General features: G+C 55.3%; 1 protein-coding gene across 2 annotated transcripts; it reads right to left on the bottom strand.

Moving 5' to 3' along the window:
- Positions 1 to 987: 987 nt before the first annotated feature.
- Positions 988 to 11634, bottom strand: ADAMTSL4 (ADAMTS like 4). Of its 2 annotated transcripts, none has more exons than XM_081024775.1 (18): positions 11509 to 11634; positions 9020 to 9125; positions 8737 to 8794; positions 8086 to 8441; positions 7225 to 7906; positions 6884 to 6986; positions 6026 to 6162; positions 5447 to 5651; positions 5046 to 5218; positions 4814 to 4925; positions 4526 to 4711; positions 4203 to 4332; positions 3673 to 3877; positions 3179 to 3355; positions 2671 to 2877; positions 2391 to 2570; positions 1962 to 2106; positions 988 to 1824 (listed from the first exon to the last, which is right to left on the bottom strand). In XM_081024775.1, the coding sequence occupies exons 2-18, from the start codon at positions 9037 to 9039 to the stop codon at positions 1688 to 1690; spliced, it is 3213 nt and encodes a 1070-aa protein (XP_080880901.1). In that variant the 5' UTR covers positions 9040 to 9125; positions 11509 to 11634; the 3' UTR covers positions 988 to 1687. The 2 variants fall into 2 exon arrangements, with proteins under 2 accessions (XP_080880901.1, XP_080880902.1); XM_081024776.1 differs by having other exon boundaries at positions 989 to 1824; positions 1962 to 2088; positions 11509 to 11616.
- Positions 11635 to 20590: the final 8956 nt, after the last annotated feature.

Below are 20590 nucleotides of genomic sequence, written 5' to 3' on the forward strand. Positions count from 1 at the left end.
AGGGTGTGCTCAGGAAATAGCACCACTGAGTCCAACTGTTTCTGCAGGCCTTTATTAATGGTCTTCCTGGGCCAGACCGTGGAGGTGCAGAGAGGGCGAGGGTGGGGATGTTTCCAATGGGGAGAGGAGTCTGATTCTGTTGCTCTGACCCTTTCCTAGGCACAGGGACCCCCGGGAAGTCCAGCGTCCAGAGGTGGCGTCTGGATTGGCCCTCAGAATTGTCCGGGTCAGGGAGAGTCCGTATGGAGAAGGCTGCCCACTCGTACACCACCTCCTGCAAGCTATTTACCTTGACAGACGAACTGGGTGGGGGAGGCGGGAGGGAGGAGACGAGGGTGAGACGTCTCTGAAGAATGTTCCTTTGGCAGGACATCCAGTACTGCCTTGACTCCGCCCAAGTCCCCCAGAGCCAGGCCAGGCTCCTCCTCCAGCCGGTTCGCTGAGGGAAGCAGAGGCGGAAACCACTTCCCTTCCCCCCACCCTCTGAAAAGCCATAAACCAACAGCTTAGTAGGGAAATGGGTAATAGCAGAAAGGATGGGGGAGGCAGGAAGGCGGGGCCAAAGAAAGGGAACAGGAAAAAGGACCCCTGAAAAGGGTCAGAAGAACATTCAGCTCAGCCCCAAGCTGTAAGAAGTGCTGCCAGATTCCTAGAGACTTTACAGAAAGACGCAGCCTACCAAGAGACCCGCCGTGGACCAGGAAGTCTTCCCTCCGCTCAGGATTCCCAACTCCGTACCTAAACTGCAAGAAGTGGTGCCCTCTAGTGGTCAGTGACCAACCTGCAGGGTTCACAGCGGCCAGGATCCTCTCCCTTCCCTGTCAGGTGATTGGGGCTCACTCATTAGCCTTTCTCCGCCCAAACTCTCTCGGCCTGGGCTCTGAGTGCTGCTCTCCTTCATGCCCTTCATTCTGACCACACACTGCTTGCTTAGGCGGCCCATAGGGCCGGGTTCTCACGAGGACAATAAAGAGCCTGTTTCTTATTTGTCATAATCATCTTTAATAAAAAATAAATTAGTTCTGGGGTGGGAACCATTTCAGGAGGTGGGGAGCGGGAGCAGGGGCTAGGTTGCCTTATTCTAACCTTTCTCTTTCCATCCTCTGCCCAGCTGGTCCCTATTCTGGGGAGGTCGTCTCTCTCCCTGGGGTCAGATAGGGCTGGCAGTGGCCGACTTCCAGCCCCAGATAATTAATTCTGAGAGGTAGGGACAGAGAGACCTATGTAAGGGAGGTGGGGCCTGAGGACAAAAGGGTGGTTTTGAACATGTGAGGCCTGACCATGAGAAATGAGGTTTTGGGCACGAAGTTGGGATTGATGGGGGCCAGTCGCTAAGCAGCTCGGATTACTACTAAGGAGCTGCAGACTTGCTTTCCTCTCAGCCTAGAAAAGTCTCAGAAACAGGCGTTGTCCCCTCCCCCTTCCTCCTCAGTCTGTTTAGCTTGTGACACGTGACACACACACACACACATGCATGCAGGCTCAGGTACACATTTGGGGGCATGTGTGCACACACACCATCACACCATCACACACCCACAGTCATCATGCCACCTTCAACCATCCTGGGGAACGTCCCTGGTGAGACGAGGACAGTTTGGAGAGCCAGAGGGTACAGAGAGGGCAGATTGATGGATGACTTATGGTGGCATGAGAATCCACGAGGAGAGGGTCTCCTGGACCCATTTCAGGTGGGCTTCGCGGGGGACCGCTCCAGGACGTGGGCACAAGAGCGGCAACAGGTGGCTGTGTAGTAGGGATAGACGCAAAGCCGGGCCTGTACCACCAGGGGGCAATGTGGAGAGCTGTCCTTGCATTGATCATCTGGGGACAGAGGCACGAGAGTCACCAAGATCCATCCTCTGGAGGAGTGTTGCCCACCCCCACGGGTCCTTTCTCATCTCCACCCACACTTCAGCTAAGCCCGCTCTACCGGGAGTTGTGGGGAGGAGGCTCTTTACCGGGGCGCTGGCTGCAGGGTTGGCTGTTACAGGGTCGTTTCCTGGAGGGCCGCAGGTGAAGGGGGCACTGGACGCTGAGGGTCTGGTTGGCGGTCAGGCACTGGACCTCCCTTGTCTGCACGCCACCCTGGCAGGAGCGAGAACACTGGGGAGAGCCCCGCTACCAAATCAGACCTTTGCTGTCTGTGCCCCAGGCTCCTCCTGAACCCCAGGCCTTCTCCTCCTCTTCTGAAAGGAGTGTGTGAGGGGGACTGTCCTGGGGCATTATGACATCCCACGGGCAGCGGGCCACCTGTCCTCCAGGTACAGGAAGTGGGCCAGTGTTAAACTGCAGCTGGCCTTGTCCTGGGGCACCAAGGGAGTACAGTGACAGGAGGCTGCCCGGCCCTGGAGTCCACGCTGAGCAGAGCCAGGGAGCCAGACACTCACCGGACTCCAGGGCGTAGAAAACCATCGGTCCTGGCAATCCTGCCCCTGACAGGGCTGCAGGGCAGGAGGCCTGGGCAGGTGGGAACAGTTGCTAGGAGAAGTCACGTTGAACTCAGTCCCCAGTTTGGACACACAGATGACATCTCTACGCTGTGTGCCAGGGCCACAATCGGAGGAGCACTGATGGAGAAGAAGCGTGGGTGTACGAGGGGAAGAGGGAACTCCCGCCTGCACACCGGGACTCCACTGGCAGGCACCCCCTCCCAGGCTTGCAGCTCACCTCGGCCCAGGGCCCTGTGTACCAGCACCATGTCACCTCACAGGGCCCCAAGCTGCAGGCCCGCATGTCGGAGGGGCGGCTTCCGGGGGCACAGCTCTGCTCACTGGCTCCTACTGCTGCTTCCTCCCGGCCCGCCCCATGGGCCTCCCCACTCCCGAGGCAGACCACAGAACGTCGCTGGATTCCTGTCCCACACTCAGCTGAGCACTGTTGGGAAGCAGAGCAGAGGGGTCTCTGTGAAGGGAGGCTGCTGGTGAAAATCAGGGGACGAGAAAGGGGCTGAAGACTGACTGTCCTGGATCCAGACCCTTGGAGTTAGGGAATGTCCCTGGGGTACCAGCCAGATAAGGGGAACCTTTGGGAAGGACCCTAGCAGAAGTTTTTCTCACTTGTTTCTGCGTTCCCAGCCTCAGCAGTGTCTAGCACATAGTAGGTGCTTTCTCAGGAAATGTTTATTGAACTGTTTTGTGTGAAAGGTGTGCTAGGGTGTCCTGGGAGTGGGGCTCACCTTGGAGCTCCAGTCGCTGTGGAACCAGGCCGTGGTACAGGGCCCCATGTCACAGGCCTCTCTGCTGGGGGGCCGCGGGGGGCCTGACACGCACTCCCGCTCGCTCACTTCATCTCCGTCATTTCCCACACAGCGAACGTGCCGGGTCCTCTGTCCACGCCCGCACCGCACAGAACACTGCAGGGTGAGGGGTCCCCGGAGCTGGGCGCAGGCTTCCTCACCTGCCGCCAGCTCTGTGGCTTTTGAAGCAGGGTCTGCTTGTGATCCCTGGCTCAGTGGTTACGTGGCTTTGTGGGGTGAGCATGGGACGCTGGGTGGGCCCCAACACTGATTCAGTCTCTTATCTGACTTGTGGATTGGGGTTCCATACGAGATCTTGTTTGTAAAAAGTTTCTGCTGATTCCACAGAAGTTGGAAAACCACGGCTCCAGCTCCCTGGGGCCCACCTCCCTAGAATCCCTGCCCGGAGAGCCAGCTTGTCAAGTCCCACTCACCTGGCTCCAGGGGGAACGAACCTCCCAATGGCCACAGAGGCGCAGCTGGCAGGGCTGCGTGATGTTGGGCCGGGGCAGGTGTGCACAGCGTTCCAGAGGTACTGACGAGCCACCCCCCCCAAACTCCTGCCGGCAGCGGAGCTGGCGCTGCTGGGTCCCGGGGCCACAGGAGCGGCTGCAGGATGTCCACTCGCCGGTCTCCCAGCTGCGGGCATGGGCAGGGTGGGGACAAGATAGTGACACAAATGGCCAAAACAGATGTGTGGGCTGCCATGTGCAGACAGAGGCCCAGCCTGGGGTGGGGACCCCTCAGAGGAGAGTGGGCACGCTGAGCATTTGGAGTCTGGGCTCCCTGGTGGGGCTCATGCTGTCCATGTCATGTCAGCCTTTCTAATCTGCACGCTCTCTCGCTCTCAGCCAGGAGGACTTGTGTTGCATGCAGCGTCCAGGTAAGGTCCTCTGGGCAGCGAGGATGTTTGTCCAGAGCAACTGTCCCTAGGACCCTAACCCTCCCTGTGGGTCATACTCACTATGGGGGACATGGGGGGCCATGGCAGGGTTCCGGGGAGGCTGGGGGCCTGGCACCCACGGCACAGCTGTGTTCATCCAGTTCCTCTCCTGACTCACGAGAAATGCAGAGGAAGAGGGGGTGCCAAACACCTGAAGGGGGTGACAGGGAAATCAGGGGGGTGGGATGGCTCCGAGCCCAGTGTCAGTGGGGTCCGAGGCACTGGGCTTGGATTTGGCACAGGGTCGAGGTGTGACCCACAATCCAGGGTCTGGGATCGGGGGTGCCACGCTGGGGACATGGGCTAAGGGTGCCAGGAATATAGGCTGGTGTGTGAAGTGGCACCTTTTCCACAGGATGCCGAGCACTCGGAGTGTCCCACTCGCTTCCAGAATCCAGTTGGAGACCCCAGGGATGTCCTGGGGTGGGGTGGGGCGGCCATCTGGGGGATTCGCACCTGACGCTGCAGGGTGCCCGGGGTCCGGGCGGGGCGGGGCGCTGAAGCAGGCGCGGACTCTACCCTCAAAATCTCTGCAGGGAGAGTCAAGGAGGCAAGTCGGATGGTCCTCACTGCCTCGGAGCCCCCCTTTCATCCTCACCCCCTCCTTCTAGGTCTTGGGGTCAGAGTCTTACCAGGCTGGAGTTGAGGGGTACGGGGCTCTGGGGTTGGGTTCTCCAGGTTTGGAGGAGGGGAAGAGATGACATACTGATAAAAAACACCTGGGTTTTCCTCCTGAAAGATCATCTGGGGAGAAAAAGAGGAGGTAATGAATGTTTGGGGTGGCAAGGAGTGTCCCCCCATCTTTGCTCTCAGAGGGAAGGGCCCCCCTCCCATCAGTCCCGCTCCCCCAGGCCCCAAGCTCACATAGACGTCCACAGGCTGGGTGGTGGGGCCCTCGGCTGACAGACTCTCCCCCGTGCCCTCCTCTCGAGGAGGACGGTTGTACCGGAAGACAGTCCCGCCGGCCGTGTAGGACCCAGGGGGATCCACGGCCCAGTTTCCATTGATGATGGACCGACCCCCAGGGCCTCGCAGTGCTGGAGGTGGGCGATCAGGACAGGCAGGTGCGTCACCGTCACCGTCCCCCTGTCCCACCACTTCCTTAAGCACTCCGAGCCCCAGATACCCCACGCTCCCTCGGCTTCCTCCTTCCCTCCCTTGGGCTGGTTTGCTGTGCTGCATGGAGGTGTGGAGGGCAGAACCAAGAGACCAGGAATGGAGCGGGCCCCGAGACTGGGGGAGCCCAGGGAGCTCGGTGGGCTCACCCAGGTAGTTGGAGCTGGGCCGGAGCTGGGCAATCTGGAGCCGGGAGGCTCCGGCAGGAATCCACAGCACCTTCTGATAGCCGAGAGGCCCCCCGCGGTCGGTGAGGTTCCCCGAGACGAGGCGACACGTAGAATCATCACCCCCACAGACTCCACAGGCATCTGGACGCCTGCCAGAGCCGAGGATCCCGTCACAGCCCGGGCTCTGGGGAAAAGAGGGATGAGGCAGGGGCCGCTGGATGCCAGATGCCCTCACACCCCAGCCTGGTCCTCTAGGGACCCTTCAGATTCAGCTCACGGGGTATCTTGATCTTTGCACCACAAGTAAGAATGTGTTTCTGTCAGCCCCATCCCCACTCCCAGCAGGCCTCAGGGAAGCCTGAATGTGCCTGAGGGGAGCCTTCCTGCAGTTCACCTCTTGGCTCTGCTCTGCTCAGTGTGGCAGGTGAGAATGTCCCTCTTTGCAATCTCAGTCTAATGTTTTGTTGTTATGATGAACAAGGAAACTATGTGTGTGTCTCTGTGTGTGTCTCTGTGTGTGTGTGTGTGTGTGTTTGTGTACACCCCATCCTCCCTCACCAGACAGCGTCCAGCCACACAGATGTCTAGGGCTCCTGGCTGACACAGCGTCCCATCCTGGACCTTTTCAGTGTGACGGACATAGAAGCGGAAGCCACGGGGACGACAGTTCAGTTCACAGCGTTGGGAGCCCTGAACTAAGAGACAGGGTAGGAGAGTAGTTAGCTGGGTGGGATTGGGAGGGTCACTGGGAAAGGCCCCAAGGCCCCGGAAGGAGCTTGGCTTGTATTAGCTATGGGGCATGCTGAGGTGGCTTAGGTCACTGTGGACCAAGGGAACAAGACGATTCTGTCCCCTCAAAGGTTTGTTTGAGGGTCACAAAGGAGTTGGGTCAGGTCAACTGAGGTTACTGAGACCAGGGTTGTGAACTCTGACAGAGAAGATACCGGAAACCTTTGATTATGTGAGTTCAGTGCTCATGAATGGTTGTCTTGGTGGCACATTGACAAAGGCTGAAAATCAAGTGGATGGTAACTTGGGAGCCACCCAGGATCCATGGCGTACCCCCCGCTCCCGCCGTCACCACTGGGCAGGATCTCTCCGCTGTGCCCCTCTCATGCCACGTCTACTCCACATCCGGGATGGACTTCTTCCCAGAGAAAGCCAGCCAAAGGGCACGTCTGGACGTCTGGACACATCCTCTCCCAGCCTGACCCCTCTGCCGACACTGTCTGAAACCCCCCTGCCCTTTCGGGGCCTGTCCTGTCTCTTCACCCCAGCCCTGGGAAATAAGAAAGGAATTTGACACAGAGGAGAAACACGAGGGTCTACAGAGGAGAAACAGAGGGGTTGCTGTCTCCTATCCCATCATCGCCAATCTTAAGCCCCCCCTTCCAGGGGGTAGGCTAGAAACCTCACCTTCTGTGAAGGGTTCCCACTGGTACAGCTGGCCCATGAACTCCTGGGGGTCAAAGGCTGCACACTGCAGGGCCCGGGGGTCTGGCTGCTCAGGGGGGCAGGGCTGAGGTGGGGGGATACAGAGGAGTCAAAGCTGGGGAGGAAAATGGGGGTGTGGGTCAGGGCTGGATTTGGGGAGTAGGGAGGAAGTCAGGTCTCTGGAAGAGCTCCAAAGCCCCTATCCTGAAGAGGTCAAAGGCCAAGGCCCCGCTCGCTCAGGTCCAGATCTGACAAGCTGAGGACCCAGACTCAGGGTCAGGGAAGCAGACATGGAAGGGGGAGGGGTCCAAGGAAGAACTCACCGCTTGGCTGCAGGCTCTCAGCTGCTCTCTCTCCCCAGAACACCTTGGGATGGGGCTACTGGGAGCAAACAGGCTCCACTGGGAGCTGGAGTGGGGGTCAGGCCTCAGCAGAGGCAACCAGCCATCCGGGTGGCGAGGGGCAGACTCCATGATGGACCGCTGAAGAATCCCCCCAGGTCTCCAGGGCTCCCGGCTCTGCTGGCCTCTGCCCCGAGGCACAGAAAGGAGAGGATTAAGGTGTCTCTCTGCCACCTGGGGACTGGCCCAACCTTGGGAACTAGACATTCTTGGCTGAGGGGACATGTGGAAGGAGCCAATTTCTCCTGGGGAGGGGGTGGGCAAGGGGTGCTCTCTGCCAGACGCCTGGGTTCCAGGGTGGGGCCCTGTGGGGGCAGGCCTGATTCTAGAGGGCACTTCTGTCTGAGCAGCTTCAGGGCCTGGGGCCTGTGCTGGGGAGGACAGAGTGTGGGCAGACAGTTCCGTAGGAAGGAACTGAATTTGAGGGGTGTGCTTTGCAGAGGACGGCTCTGCTCCTGGAGTCAGGGCTGGAAGCTCTGAGGTCGGGGACAGCTCAGATCTGGGCAGTCTCCCTGGGTGCCTGCGGTTCCGATGGAGTGGCAAAGCAAAGGGCACTCTTCCATAACCAAACATTCCTGGCTTGATGGGGTCTCGAACCCGGGACCTGAAGAGTTGCAGACATGGATTCACAGCTCAGGTCATCTTCCACCCTCCCTCTCCAGTCCACTTCCTAGCACCAGAGATAAGCCCCCCTAAACCACGTGTCTTTTCTCCCCTTTCCTCTATCCCAAGCTTCACCCCTTGCCTAAGGTCTGCCCCCTCCCTCAAAGCCCCACCCCTCACCTCCTGGCTCCTTGAATCTCCTGGGCCTCCTCTCTCCCTAATGGGGAAGTAGAACCTCGAAGTGGGCCACCTCTTCCCCGGGGCTGTGGCCTGTACAGGGGGAGGGCTTCTCGGGAAGTCTGGGGTCTGGGGCCCTGACTCCGGGGAAGCAGGGTTTCTGGATGTCTTGGGGGCCGGGGAGGGAGGGGTAGGCCCTGGGGGAGCTGAGCTGTAGGCAGCTGACATGTCCGGGTCCTGCGCTGCACCCCCACCCCACAGGGCTGGGAGCAAGAGGCCCACTGGTCCCAAGGACCCCAGACGCCCTCAGGGCCTGGGCCCTCCTCAGGGGGTGTCTGAAGAGCGTGTCCAGACAACACCTATGTAGACAAAAAGGTCAGACAAAATTAGAATGATTTTAGAGGAAGCCATACAGAGACTGTAGTCTAATGCTCAAGGCTCAGGGAGGTTGTAACCAGCTCAAGGTCACAGGCAGTAGCAGAGGTTGGACTTGAAGTTAGAGGGTTGGGGAGCAGGGGAGGCTGGGGACGGCCAAGTGTGAGAGAAAGGGGCCAGGGCTCATCAGCGGCTGTGGAAAATGGAGGCATGGCCTGGAAAAGTAGAATGGGAGGTCAGGGAAGGTGAAAGGGTCCCAGCCTCTGGTCCCTGGCTCACCTCCTGATCCAGGCAGAGCCGAGGGAGGGACAGAAGCAGCATCAGACACAACCGAGGCCTACGAAAGAAGGGCAGAGGGAGGACGTCAGCCATCGGCCAGGAGCCAGAGCTGGTGTTACCACATGGCCCCTCACCCCCAGCAGGCTCCCCACATCCTGATGCCAACTTCTCAGGAAGCAGAAGTTACTCATCACTTCCCCCCACCCCTGCCCCTCCCAGTGATCTCCTTTCCCTTGCTTCCAGTGTCAGAGCCATCCCTTCACCCTGGCAACCCACCTCTTACCTGTCCACCAACTTCTCCATCGCTCCTCCTTGACTGTTTCGGGCAGGGGAGGAGGGGACCAGAAGTAAACACACTACTCCAGCATCTGGACGTGGAGGGGTGTGCTCTGCAGGGACCAAAGCCTGGTGATTACCCCTCGTCTCCAGAAAGCTGGGGGTTGGGAGGGGTGACTCCTCAGAAGGAAGGACATCTCGGAGTGAGGAGGGTGGGGTAGGGGAAGCCTGGCCCACCCCTTAGGATTCTAAGGGCTAGCGTGAGAGGGACGCGGCCCTTGTCCAGCTGCTGAGGCTAAAGGGTGGGAGTCTCAAGCTCAGTCCCCTCCCCTTGGTCCTGTAGGGACTTCTCAGCTTCTCCCTAATCCAGGTAGGCCAGCTCAGGCACAGGCATCTTTCTTAGGATGGTTTTCATCTGGCCCCCTCTCCCGCCCTGCTCTCCCGGAAGACCTGCGAGGAGGAAGAAGGAGGCTCCAGGGAAGGACATGCCAGACGCCCCCTCGCCCCCTCGAGGAGCTGACAAGAAGCCCCTTGGGCCTTCTTTTGCCTAGCTGCCTCTCAGCCTTTTCTTCCCTGAGCTAAGCTCCTCTGGAACACTCAGGCATCACAAAAGTGCTTCCATCACTTTTTTAGCCAAGGGATAAACTAGTGGGCTGATGCTTAATCTCTAGAGAAGCAGGTGATTTGCCCACTGCGATTTAACCTCCCTTTAGGGGCCAGCGTCCAGCCTTGGTTCAACGAGGGCTTATTTCAGGTGCCACTGTGATGGACTGGGGGTACCTGGAAGGAGAGATGTAGCTAGAGCTGCCATTGCTCCCCAACCACAGGCCTCGCATTCTGAAGAGTCTAGAAGTCCATCCTGAAGTCTAGCGTGGATCAGTCGGGGAAGTGGCACTTGGAACCCTCCCCTGGTCTCACAGCCCGATTCGCCCACTGCTTCCCCTTACCCTCCAGCCCCTCCTGCTCAATACCAGCCCTTCCCACCCCCACTTTCATCCATTAGTTCTGCTTTCCAGGAAAAAAAAAATGTTTCTGTTGGATCTGAAAGGCACCCGGGAAAGGAGTCCAGGGAGCCAGTGCCGAGGTGGGCCAGCCCAGGGGCCGGAAAATGACAGAGGGAAGCGCAGGAATGTGCTTGGGGATAGCAACGCTCAGCCCCACTCCCCTCCCTGAGACCCCAGGACTTGGGAATTTCAGGGCAGGAAGACAGTGGTTGAACCTGACCCACAGGGTCACCCCAGCTGCTTGCGGTTGGGGAGGGGGTTGCTGATGGCTTTGCCTTCCCCTGGCTGGGCTGACCACTGAGGTAGCAACCCCACCCTGATGGGGGGGTGTAGGGGCTCCAGAGAAAGGCCAAAGTTCCACCCAAACCGTCCACTCTCTGCCTGGCTCAATCACTTGAGGTGGAAGGGGGCGCTGGCCCTTTCTCTGCTGCTGGGGTCCCCTCGCCACGCCCTTGCTGCTTCCCCAGGTCTGTATCTTGCTGTTTCTCCATGGGTCTACCCAGTACACATAATCCTGTCCTGAGCTGGGCTTGGCTTTGGCAGTTCCCTGGAGAAGTGAGGGGTGGGGGGTGGGGGTGACGTGAGCTCCTGGGGCCCGGGCCAGGCCTGGCTCTCTCTCTGGAAAAGTCCTACCCCAGCCCCCCTGCACAGCTAGGCAGGGGGCCGACACCCTCTCCAGTGTGGAAACAAGACACATTTTGTGCTTCTCACCCCTTGTCATGTCTCTCATCTGGTGTCTCTCATTGCCCAGGGTGAGGAAAGGAGAGGTCAGAAGTGGTCACCAGTGCCAGGCTGGACACTGGTCAGGACAAACCTGGGCTCCTCCTGGCCACACCTCCGTAGTGGCCAGTGAAGATCAAGGAGGAGAGACATGGGCAGGGCTAACCCCTTCACCCCCAGAGGGACCCACCTCTGGGAAATAGGTGGCCCTGCTGGGGCAAGGGCTGGACGACATGTTTCTGGCTGGCTGCTGGAGAGAGTCCCTATCTTGGGTAGGACTCCTTGGTCCTCACTGTGCCCTCCACTCCTGGGTCCTGGAGGACCATCCCAACAGGTGTCTTTCCTTCTACTCATCAGGCTGAGCCCGGATCACCGGCACCCACCTGTTGCCCTCTCAGCGCCCCTGTCCCCCAACTCAAGGAGCCACGCGGGTGGCGGGGCACATCCTCCAGGGGAGAGCAGGAGGCGCCGGCGCGTGCGGGGAGGTCCTAGGTATGTTTTCCAACTTGACTATGTGACTTAGTAGGAATTTTGGCTGATTCTCCTCCCAGATGACAGGGACAGACTTCCACGGGATCAGAGCCCCCTCCCCAGGAATTCGACCCCAGGGACTGGAAGATCTTCCGAGGCTGTAAGAGCAGGGGCCGGGGTCGTGGCTATGGCGCGACCTGGGGCGCAAGGAGCGGGGGCGGCGCGGGCGCGCGGGGCGGGTGGCCTAACGGGACCCGGGAGAGAGGGCGCCGGGGCCGGGGGTCCCAGGGAGGGTCTGTACCTGCTCTGCGCGGCCCCGGCGGCCCGTTAACCCCTCTGCGCCCGGGCGCTCTCTCGAGTCAGCCTGACTCCGCGGCGGCCACTGCGGCCCCTGAGCCCGGCTCGGGACACTGCCGCCTCCGGCCGCGGCTCCGCCCCCGCCCCGCCCCCGCCCCGCCCGCCACGCGCCCAGCCAGCGCCCCTCCGCGGCCCCCGGGTGGGGGCGGGCCACCCCCAAACCCTCCTCGCCAGGGCCACCCACCCGGGGCTGCGGGCCTTGGCCACCCCTGCATGCGGGGCGCCTGCCGACGGCTCGAGGGGGCGAAAGCGGGACGGTCCCCGCCGGTTCGGAGGCGGCCGTCGGCCGGGCACTGCCCTTGGGCCCGTGTGCTGGGCCCGCTGGCGTTCGGGACCCCGGGACCCCGGCCTCGGGATCGGCTCCGGGTGGGTGGTGCGAGCGCCGGGCCGAGGAGTTTGGTGGCGCCTGTCCCGGAGTGACGCGGGCGAGTCCGAGCTCCAGGTCGGGGCTGCGTACCCGGCTGGGATGGTCCCGCGCGACCCCAGACCCGCGTGGGTCAAGGCGCTCTCCTTCACGCAGCCTCTCGCGCTAGCCCGGGCAGCCCTGTCTCTTCCAATTCCATCGTGCGCTGCTGATGGCTCAGGGACCTCTAGATGAGCCTGGGTTTCTTCACCCATAAAATGTTATACACGGGGCACGGGGCGCAGTGGGACAGATGCGCTGACTCAGGAGTCACGATATGGATTTGAATGTCAACTCGAGTACTTACCTGCCAACTCTGGGGACCCTTCTGGGCTGCAGTTTCCTCATCTGTAAAATGGGGCTAATCTGGATATATATATATATATATATATATATATATATATATATATATATATATATATATATATATAGTAAGCTTGGAAATATGTCTATGTCCGTTCATATTCGGAAGAATGCACCCCAAACTCGGACTGTGTGGCCACAGCTGAGGAGAGGGGCGGGGTTGGGGAGGGAAAAAACGGGCTTTGCTCTTTACACTGTATGTTTATGCGTTGTTTGAATTTGTAACCATAAGTGTTATGTTATTAGTTACGTTTAAAAATAAATAATACATATACAATGGCTGGCATAGAGTAGCTAATAAATGGTCACTATTTTAAAATTTTTATCTGCCATTTACTCACGAGCCACAGTCCTGTATTTTCGGGTCTACTCAGTATGCCAAAGCTTTTTTTTTTTTTTTTACATTATTGATTATGTTCCCCAAATTAATTTTCAAAACCCCTGTGGCCATCTTGTGGTTACCAACTGTTTTCTAATCCCCTCACCGTCCCACTTATCCTCCCCCCCACCCCCGCCTGTCTAGCAACCCTCAGTTTTTCCTCTTTGTCTCCAAAATTGTTTTTGATTAGTTCATCCACTTGTTCTTTTCTTTAGATTCCACATATAAGTGAGATCATATGGTATTTGTCTTTCTCTGTCTGACTTATTTCACTTAACATAATGTTCTCTAGGTCCATCCATGTTGTTGCAAATGGTAAGATTTCTTTCTTCTTTATGGCTGCGTAATACTCCATTGTATAAATGTACCACAGTTTCTGAATCCAGTCATCTACCAATGGACATTTCAGTTGTTTCCATGTCTTGGCTATTGTGTATAGTGCTGCAATAAACATAGGAGTGCATAAAGATTTTTGAATTGGAGTTTTGGATCTCTCCGGATAGATACCTAGGAGTGGAATTACTGGATCATAAGGTAGTTCCATTTTCAGATTTTTGAGATACCTCCATACTGTTTTCCATAGTGGCTGCACCAATCTGCAATCCCACCAACAGTGCACAAGGGTTTCCAAAGCTTTTGTTTTGTTCAGTGACTTGTCAATATTTTAAAACCAGGATATTGTATAACTTCTCTTTAAAAAATAAAGACATAAGGGTGGCCGGAGGGCTCAGTTGGTTAGAGCAGGAGCTCTGAACAACAGGGTTGCTGGTTGGATTCCCACATGGGCCAGTGAGTTGCACCCTCCACAACCAGATTGAAGGACAACGAGTAGGAGCTGATGGGCCCTGGAGAAACACACTGTTCCCCAATAAAATTAAAAAAAAAATAAAAATAAAGACATAAAAATAGAAGTTCTAAGCAACGTTGTTCTGCATCCCCATAAAATAACAGGGTCTCAGATGCTCCCACCCAACTAACAGTGAGCACCTTTGGTACTTGGTGGTGAGGCCACAGTTAGATTATAATCTCTGGCCTCTAGGAGCTGGGGCTAGCTGGGGACAGACAGCCATGGGGACATAAATACTGGACTCAACAGAAGCAAATGTTATCTCTAAGAGATGAGGAAAGTGAAACTATAAAAGGCTTTTAAAATGCAAGAACTGGATCCTCATTTGAAGTTTAATGTGCATATTTTGTTTCCTCAGTAAATCCCTTTTTATAGATTGCATTTGTGTTTTGTTTTTTTTTGTGGATGTGTAGGGTTAAAAGAAATATTTGAATTGGAATGTTATAGAACAGACAAATGAGTCCCAGTGCCCAGGCTTGCTCTCCAGGCTTTTCCAATCAAGCTCAGAGGTGCATAGGCAGGTGGGTAAGCTGGCTGGGGACACCCGAGATCCCTGTGATTTTGTGGCAATGCAGGACAATGTTACTAGTGCTTTTATTTTTCTAATTTTGTTTTTCAAGAGAAGTGATAAAATACTGTTTTTAAGATATTGAAAAGTCACTACAACAACAACAACAAAACTTTTAGACACCAAGATCAGGTTTGTCTGTAGGCCTCAAGTTTTGCCTCTCCTTAGAACACTCTCAGTCTTGCTTGGTCCTGTGTTTTTAAAGAGCATGGGAAGATAACAGGTGAATGCCTCCCTCCCAGGAGGGGTGGTTTATCTAGGGACTGTGGGTGACACACAGTCCTAACCAAGAGGCATATTTATAGTCATGGATTTGGAGCGGGAAGCCCCTTTGCTCTGACCTCAGAGTACAGTGCAGGTGATGAAATGCCCAGCCCACAGGGGCACAGAAGATATTTTAGGTCAGGGACCTTTCAGTGCCCTGCAGTCACACCCCAGCGGCATTCACTTATCTACAAGGAGGCAAGTTGCCGGAAGGTGGCCCTGAAGACAGCAGAGTGGAAAGGGAGCCGGGAGGATGGAAACGGTCTGCCTATGACATTTGTAACTGCTGTGAACTGAAGGTCAGAAATAGTCCTTTCCATTAAGAAGTGGCTGCAGACCAAAGAGCTCGCGAGATTTACTACAGCTGTCATCTCCCCTGACTTGGGGGGCTGAAACTATTGTATAAAGACAAGAATTTCACAACTTGTGAAGTGCAAGATAAAATCTATGGACACTAATAATAATAATAATGATAATAATGATAATAATAATAATAATAACAACAATAAAGTTACCATGTGTATATATTTCGTGTAGTCCTTATCATGACAGATTTGGAAACAAAGACACAAAGAGAAATTCAGTAATTTGACCAAATCTCACAATTAGAAGCTATTATCTCTATATGTTGTGTATAAGTGAAATTTGTGAGAAATTTAGCTGAGTTCAGTTAATAGTTTTTTTCCTGGTAGTAAACTAAGGAAGCTTTATTTACATCGAGTTAAATAATATTTTAAACTAATGTTTCCTGTGAGATATTGTCCCTGTTCCAAGATCATACAGACACTAATACCAGTGGGTACAGGTGGGGCCAGAAACTAATGTGAAACTATCTCTCTTTTGATCTTTTTGGTTTGTGGTCATAGCAACCATTTTCAGAAAGCCTGCTGTTTGCCTTTCTGCCTCTCAGAACCACAGTTTGCTCAACTCCTTTGTTCCAGAAGAGCCACTCTATTCCCAGTCGCTACACACCAGCCGTTGAGTCCCAGCGTCCTGTCAAATTATTTTACACTGTTTTCTTTCACGGATGCCATTCTTCTAACCATTTGGCTTTGCCTTGGCCCAGTTAGCTCGACCCACAACGGTTATGAGAACAGGTTGTTGTGACCTATTCTCTATGAGCAACCTGGGGGGGGTGGACCACCTGGCCATGCTTTCCTTTGTATCCACCACCTTGTCCTGCACATAGTAGGCATTTAATAAATGCTTGGGGGATGAGCCCATGAATGAGAAATGGTGAGCACTGCCTCAGCTCTGGCCATGTTCCAGCACTTTCTGGTTGTTGTCTCGCCCTATGGCTGAGCTGGCTCTAGGGTGATGAAACGATGAAGAAACAGGATGTGACCCGTCTGGTAAGATGAGGACCAAGACATGGATGGGACGTTCTGGTTTCCTAGTCACTACTCTGGAGATGTTAACTTTGGTCAGAAACACCCAAAGCCAGAATTCTTCTTGATTTGATCTCCACATTTCAATCTACCAGTGCCTCTCAGGTAGGTCTCGGTGGCCTTGGTGACAGCCTTTGCTTCTGTGCCACCCTGAACCATGTGACTGCTCAATGGCATTCTGAAAACAGGAAGTGCTCAATGTTTATGGAATTGATGGAATTGATCTGGCATAACCTTGGCAGCCATTAAGCCTGGAAAATCGGGGGCGACAGGATGGCTCACTGGGTTAGAGCGCGAACTCTGAACAACAAGGTTGCTGGTTCAATTCCCACATGGGCCAGTGAGCTGCGCCCTCCACAATTAGATTAAAGACAATCTAATTGTTGAGCTGCCAACGAGCTGCTGGAGGGGCTGCCAGTTAGAGCACAAGCTCTTAACAACAAGTTTGCTGGGAATAAGATTGAAAACGGCGACTGGAAAAACGGCGAGTGGACTTGGAGCTGAGCTGCGCCCTCCACAACTAGATTGAAGGACAACTACTTGGAGCTGATGGACCCTGGAGAAATACAATGTCCACCAATGTTCCCCAATATAATTTATTTTTTTTAAAAAGACTGCAAAATCGTCAGTACTTTGACAATTATGATAAGGAGTTTGAACGCATGTGCACATCTTCTTACATATATGTTTGGGAAACATGGCCATAAGCTGGAGCTTCTGGGTTAGGCCTCCAGAGTGTGTGAGCATATCCATTGTCTGCTAAGATGGGAAGATTTCTCATATCTTCCTGTGTTATAGACTTGTCATAACTGACTTACAGATTTAATAAAAGGGTACCTATCACCAGGAACAATTAGCCAGGACCATCCCTCTGACACAAACTTCCACTCAACCCCGTCCTTAAGATCTTAGAGAGGACCCAGCTTATCTACTTCGTAGGCTGTGGTCAAAACTAAAATAAAAACGATAGCAGTGTGCGAAAGCGGTGGGGTCATATAGAAAAGTAAGCTAGTGTCATGACGAACAACGCTGTTCACATTTATTTTTGGTTGCTGTGCGACATAGATCAAGATTCTGCATTATGCAAAGACCTGAAGCTGCCTCGTCATGATTCCCAGAATGCTTTGCTCCCTCGGAACCCAGCAAGCCTCCTCCAGGAGGGGCCAGGGACGTTCATGTGTTCTCACAGCAGGTTGACAATAGCCTCTGTGCCAGGGGTTGGGGGAAAATGTAATGTCGCATTTGGGCAGAACCGGTCTGCCTTGCTGAGAAATCTGGCAGCAGACGCGCCACCAGGACCCAGTTCTGTGAGGTCATCCTCTTTGGCAGACTCCTCGTGCCTTGGGGTTCCAGGACCAGAATGTGAGGGGCTGGGGGCTGGGACAGGTTTTAGCAGCTGCTGAGGACAAAGATGCTCTGGGAAGATGAGCCAGGTCACAGAAAGAAGGGCAGACGCTGCCCAGAGGTGGCAGGGATGGGACCTGAAGAATCCACACTGAGAAAACAGAGCAGCCCATTGTTTCTTCCTGGAGTCTGTAACTGCATGTAATGCACTGGCCACACCAACAGCTGTGACCAACTCCAAGATCAGCTGCAGATGTGAATGAAGAACAGGAAATAGAGTATTTTGTCCCCAGCAAAGAAGGTGACAGAAGCCCATCTTCCCTCCCCAAAGAGGCTCCTGTGAGAGAATAAAGCTCCGTGGGATAACTGGGCCCAATCTTCAACCTCACGCCTAAATCCGGAAGTAAATGAAGGATTTTTTCTGCGCAGAACTGAGGTGTACAGAAAGGCAGGTTTGGAGGTGACATGGGCACTCTCTGTGGTTGGAGGATGGTGACCCTCAGAGCAGAGCCGGGAAGATCATCAAGGAGAGGAGAGAGCTGGGTTCCATGGGCCAGAATCTGAGCAAGTTACCTCCACCAACTGAGCTTCAAGAAATGGCTTCTTTCTCCTGTGGGGTGTCAGTGGAGACAGAGGGCTGTAACCTGAGGACCGCCCTCAGGACTCCCAATATCAGTCTTGCTCTTGTGCCCAGAAAATCCCAGTTTCTGAGCACTTTCTAGAGAAAGCCAGTTTGGTGTCAAACTAATCTCAATAGAGTGTCCTGAAGGCCTAAAAAAGGCAGACATAAAAGGGTAGGAATTAGGGTACTGTCATGCAGGGACTCATGTGGGGTCTCTGGTCCTGCTCCCTGCACGAGAACGCAGGATATGGTGAAGCCAAAAAGGAACACCCACGGAGCCATAGATAGGGCAGTCATACCACTATAGTCTCGCTGGCGGCTGGGTTGGAGACACAGGAAGCAGGAGCCACACGATGCGCAGCCTGCCGGTTGCTTCTCTGCCAACCAACCTCACTTGCTAACTGCAATCCACCGTGATAACTGCAATCCACTGTGCTAACTGCAATCCCCGCTCACTAGCTTACCCACGGCAGTTATATCAGTGGCTAATGGCGAACTGGTAACAGCTGATGGCCATCTACTACCTGAGCCAGCACCTTCCTATGTGAGGCCGAGAGCCTGGAAACTGCTCTCTGGGACTCTTGTCCCCACACTCCACCCCTACTGGATCTTGCCTCATAATTTATGCGACAAGCGTCTTCCGCAAGGGGCCCTGTGCCGTATTAGCCTATAGGCACCTGTGGGGGGGGGGTGGGGAGAAGAAATAGTAGTCTTAGGAACCAACAATGGCAAATCCCTTCCATCTGGGAGGATACATGCCAGCTTTATGTCCTGGGAAAGGAGGGTTGCTGCCACTGGCACCTTTCCCGGTTTGTGGTACCAGACCTTTACAGCAGTGCTTGGGGTCCATTGCGTAGTTTCAACATGTAGCAGAACAGAGGACCCCATAGTAGGCCATAATGAGAGCACATAAATTCCCCACAAAATCATCCCGGTATCGGGACCTCCGTATACTACAGTCACTTGCAGTGGCCACTCAGCCACCACCCCTGGTGTCACATGCAAATCATGAGTCAAACCAGCTCCCCATGGGGCTATCAGGCCCAACCATCGACAGTGGGGGCTTTTGACCTGCCAGGGCCAAGTCCATTGCTGCCGTTCCCCTCCTTTCAAGCATGTGGGTGCTGGCAGCAAAATGTTTCCATTTCTGCCATAGCCCGGCTTTAACAGAGTCTCACTGGTGGTAACTTGTAATTGAATGGGAGCGGCCGTTTGATGTAGCAGAGCTTCTATTGGTGCGGGCCCTCCCTTCCGTGGTCTCTCATTCAGGACTCTCAGGACGTCCCATAGACGCGAGGCCCAGTCACGCATCGTGGGAGGGTGTTTTGACACCCGGAGACCTTGCTTCAAAAGGCCATTATAGCGTTCAATCATGCCAGCTGCTTGTGTGTTATACGGGGTATGAAACAACCATTGCACGTCCATCCTGGCAGCCCAGCGCTGCACTTCTTGCCCCGTAAAATGGGTACCCCTGTCACTTTCAATGACTTGGGGGCGCCCATAGAGGGCGCACAGCCGTGTAAGAGCGACCACTGTATGCCGCTGATCCGCAGCCCTACACAGCCAAGCAAACATCAACCCCGTAGCAGTGTCCACTGCTGTGAATGCGTATATCGCATTGCGGACCTTAGGCAGAGGTCCAATGTAATCCACTTGCCAGCGAGTGAGGGGCACCCTCCCTCGTGTAATCTGCTGTGTCTCCCAGGGGAGCCTCCGCCTTTGGGGGCTGTCCTGGTCACAGATGGCACAGTCATAGCAGGCATCTGCTATCTCCTGCCATTTCAAAGGCAGGCCCCAGCGTCTGCTCACCTGCCACATGGTTTGGCTTCCAGCGTGCTGCAATTTCCTGTGCAGCCAATGGGCCACATCAGTGGCAGGAGCCCGTTCTAACCATCAGGCCCGTGCTAGGGCATCTGCTTCATCATTACCTGGGGACTCTAAGGGGGAGTGACCTGTGACATGCATTAGGGTCACCTCCTTTCCCTGCCCTAGGTCCCAGAGGTCCTGCCACATGGCTTGACCCCATAGTGGACGGTGTCCTACCAACCAGTTTTGGTGTTTCCATGTAGGGAGCCACAACGTTAGGCCCCGGAACACCGCCCAGCTGTCAGTACAAATAACCAGGGGCCCAGGCTCATGGCTGATTACCATCCACACAGCCCGTAATTCAGCCCACTGGCTACTCTGGCCCATCCCAGTATCAAACCAAATGGTGTCTGTTTTGGGCTGCACACCAATAGCCATCCAGACAGACGGCTGCAGCCCCTCGGCTAGAACCATCAGTAAACCAGGCATCCTCAGGTACTGGGGGGTGTCCTTCTGTGTAGGGCGAGGGCTCCCAGTCCTCCCCTCTAGGCAGAGCGCTTGGCTCAGCCTGGGCTACAAGCTCCACAGAACCCAGGACCTTTTGTAGCTCTGTGCTCAGAGGGCTTGAGCTAAGGGTGCTACATTGCTCCAGTAGGCACCCCACTTGGCGAGGGTGGTGGTCTGTGCCACCCCCATTTTGGGTCCCTGAGTCCCCACATGACACCCTGCTCGCTGCGTCATGTGTCATGCAGGGACTCATGCGGGGTCTCTGGTCCTGCTTCCCACATAAGAACGCAGGATATGGTGAGGCCAGAAAGGAACCCAATGGAGCCCTAGATAGGGGAGTCATACCACTATATTCTCGCTGGTGGCCTGGTTGGAGACACAGGAAGCAGGAGCCACGCGATGCGCAGCCTGCCGTCTGGTTCTCTGCCAACCGACCTCACTTGCTAACTGCAATCCGAGCTTGCTAGCTTAGCCACGGCAGTTATGGCTAACCGGTAACAGCTGATGGCCACCTCGTCACAGCTGATGGCCATCT

Source organism: Rhinolophus hipposideros (assembly GCF_964194185.1).
Source record: "Rhinolophus hipposideros genome assembly, chromosome: 19".
NCBI lineage: Eukaryota > Metazoa > Chordata > Mammalia > Chiroptera > Rhinolophidae > Rhinolophus > Rhinolophus hipposideros.

Excerpts from the sequence above, each read along its gene's own strand:
- ADAMTSL4 (XM_081024775.1), bottom strand. The coding sequence starts at position 9,039 with ATGGAGAAGTTGGTGGACAG. Across the intron at positions 4,926-5,045 it reads CCCAGCCTGTGGACGTCTAT|ATGATCTTTCAGGAGGAAAA; the intron begins GTGAGCTTGGGG and ends TTTTCTCCCCAG. Across the intron at positions 2,107-2,390 it reads TTTCTACGCCCTGGAGTCCG|TGTTCTCGCTCCTGCCAGGG; the intron begins GTGAGTGTCTGG and ends GGCTCTCCCCAG.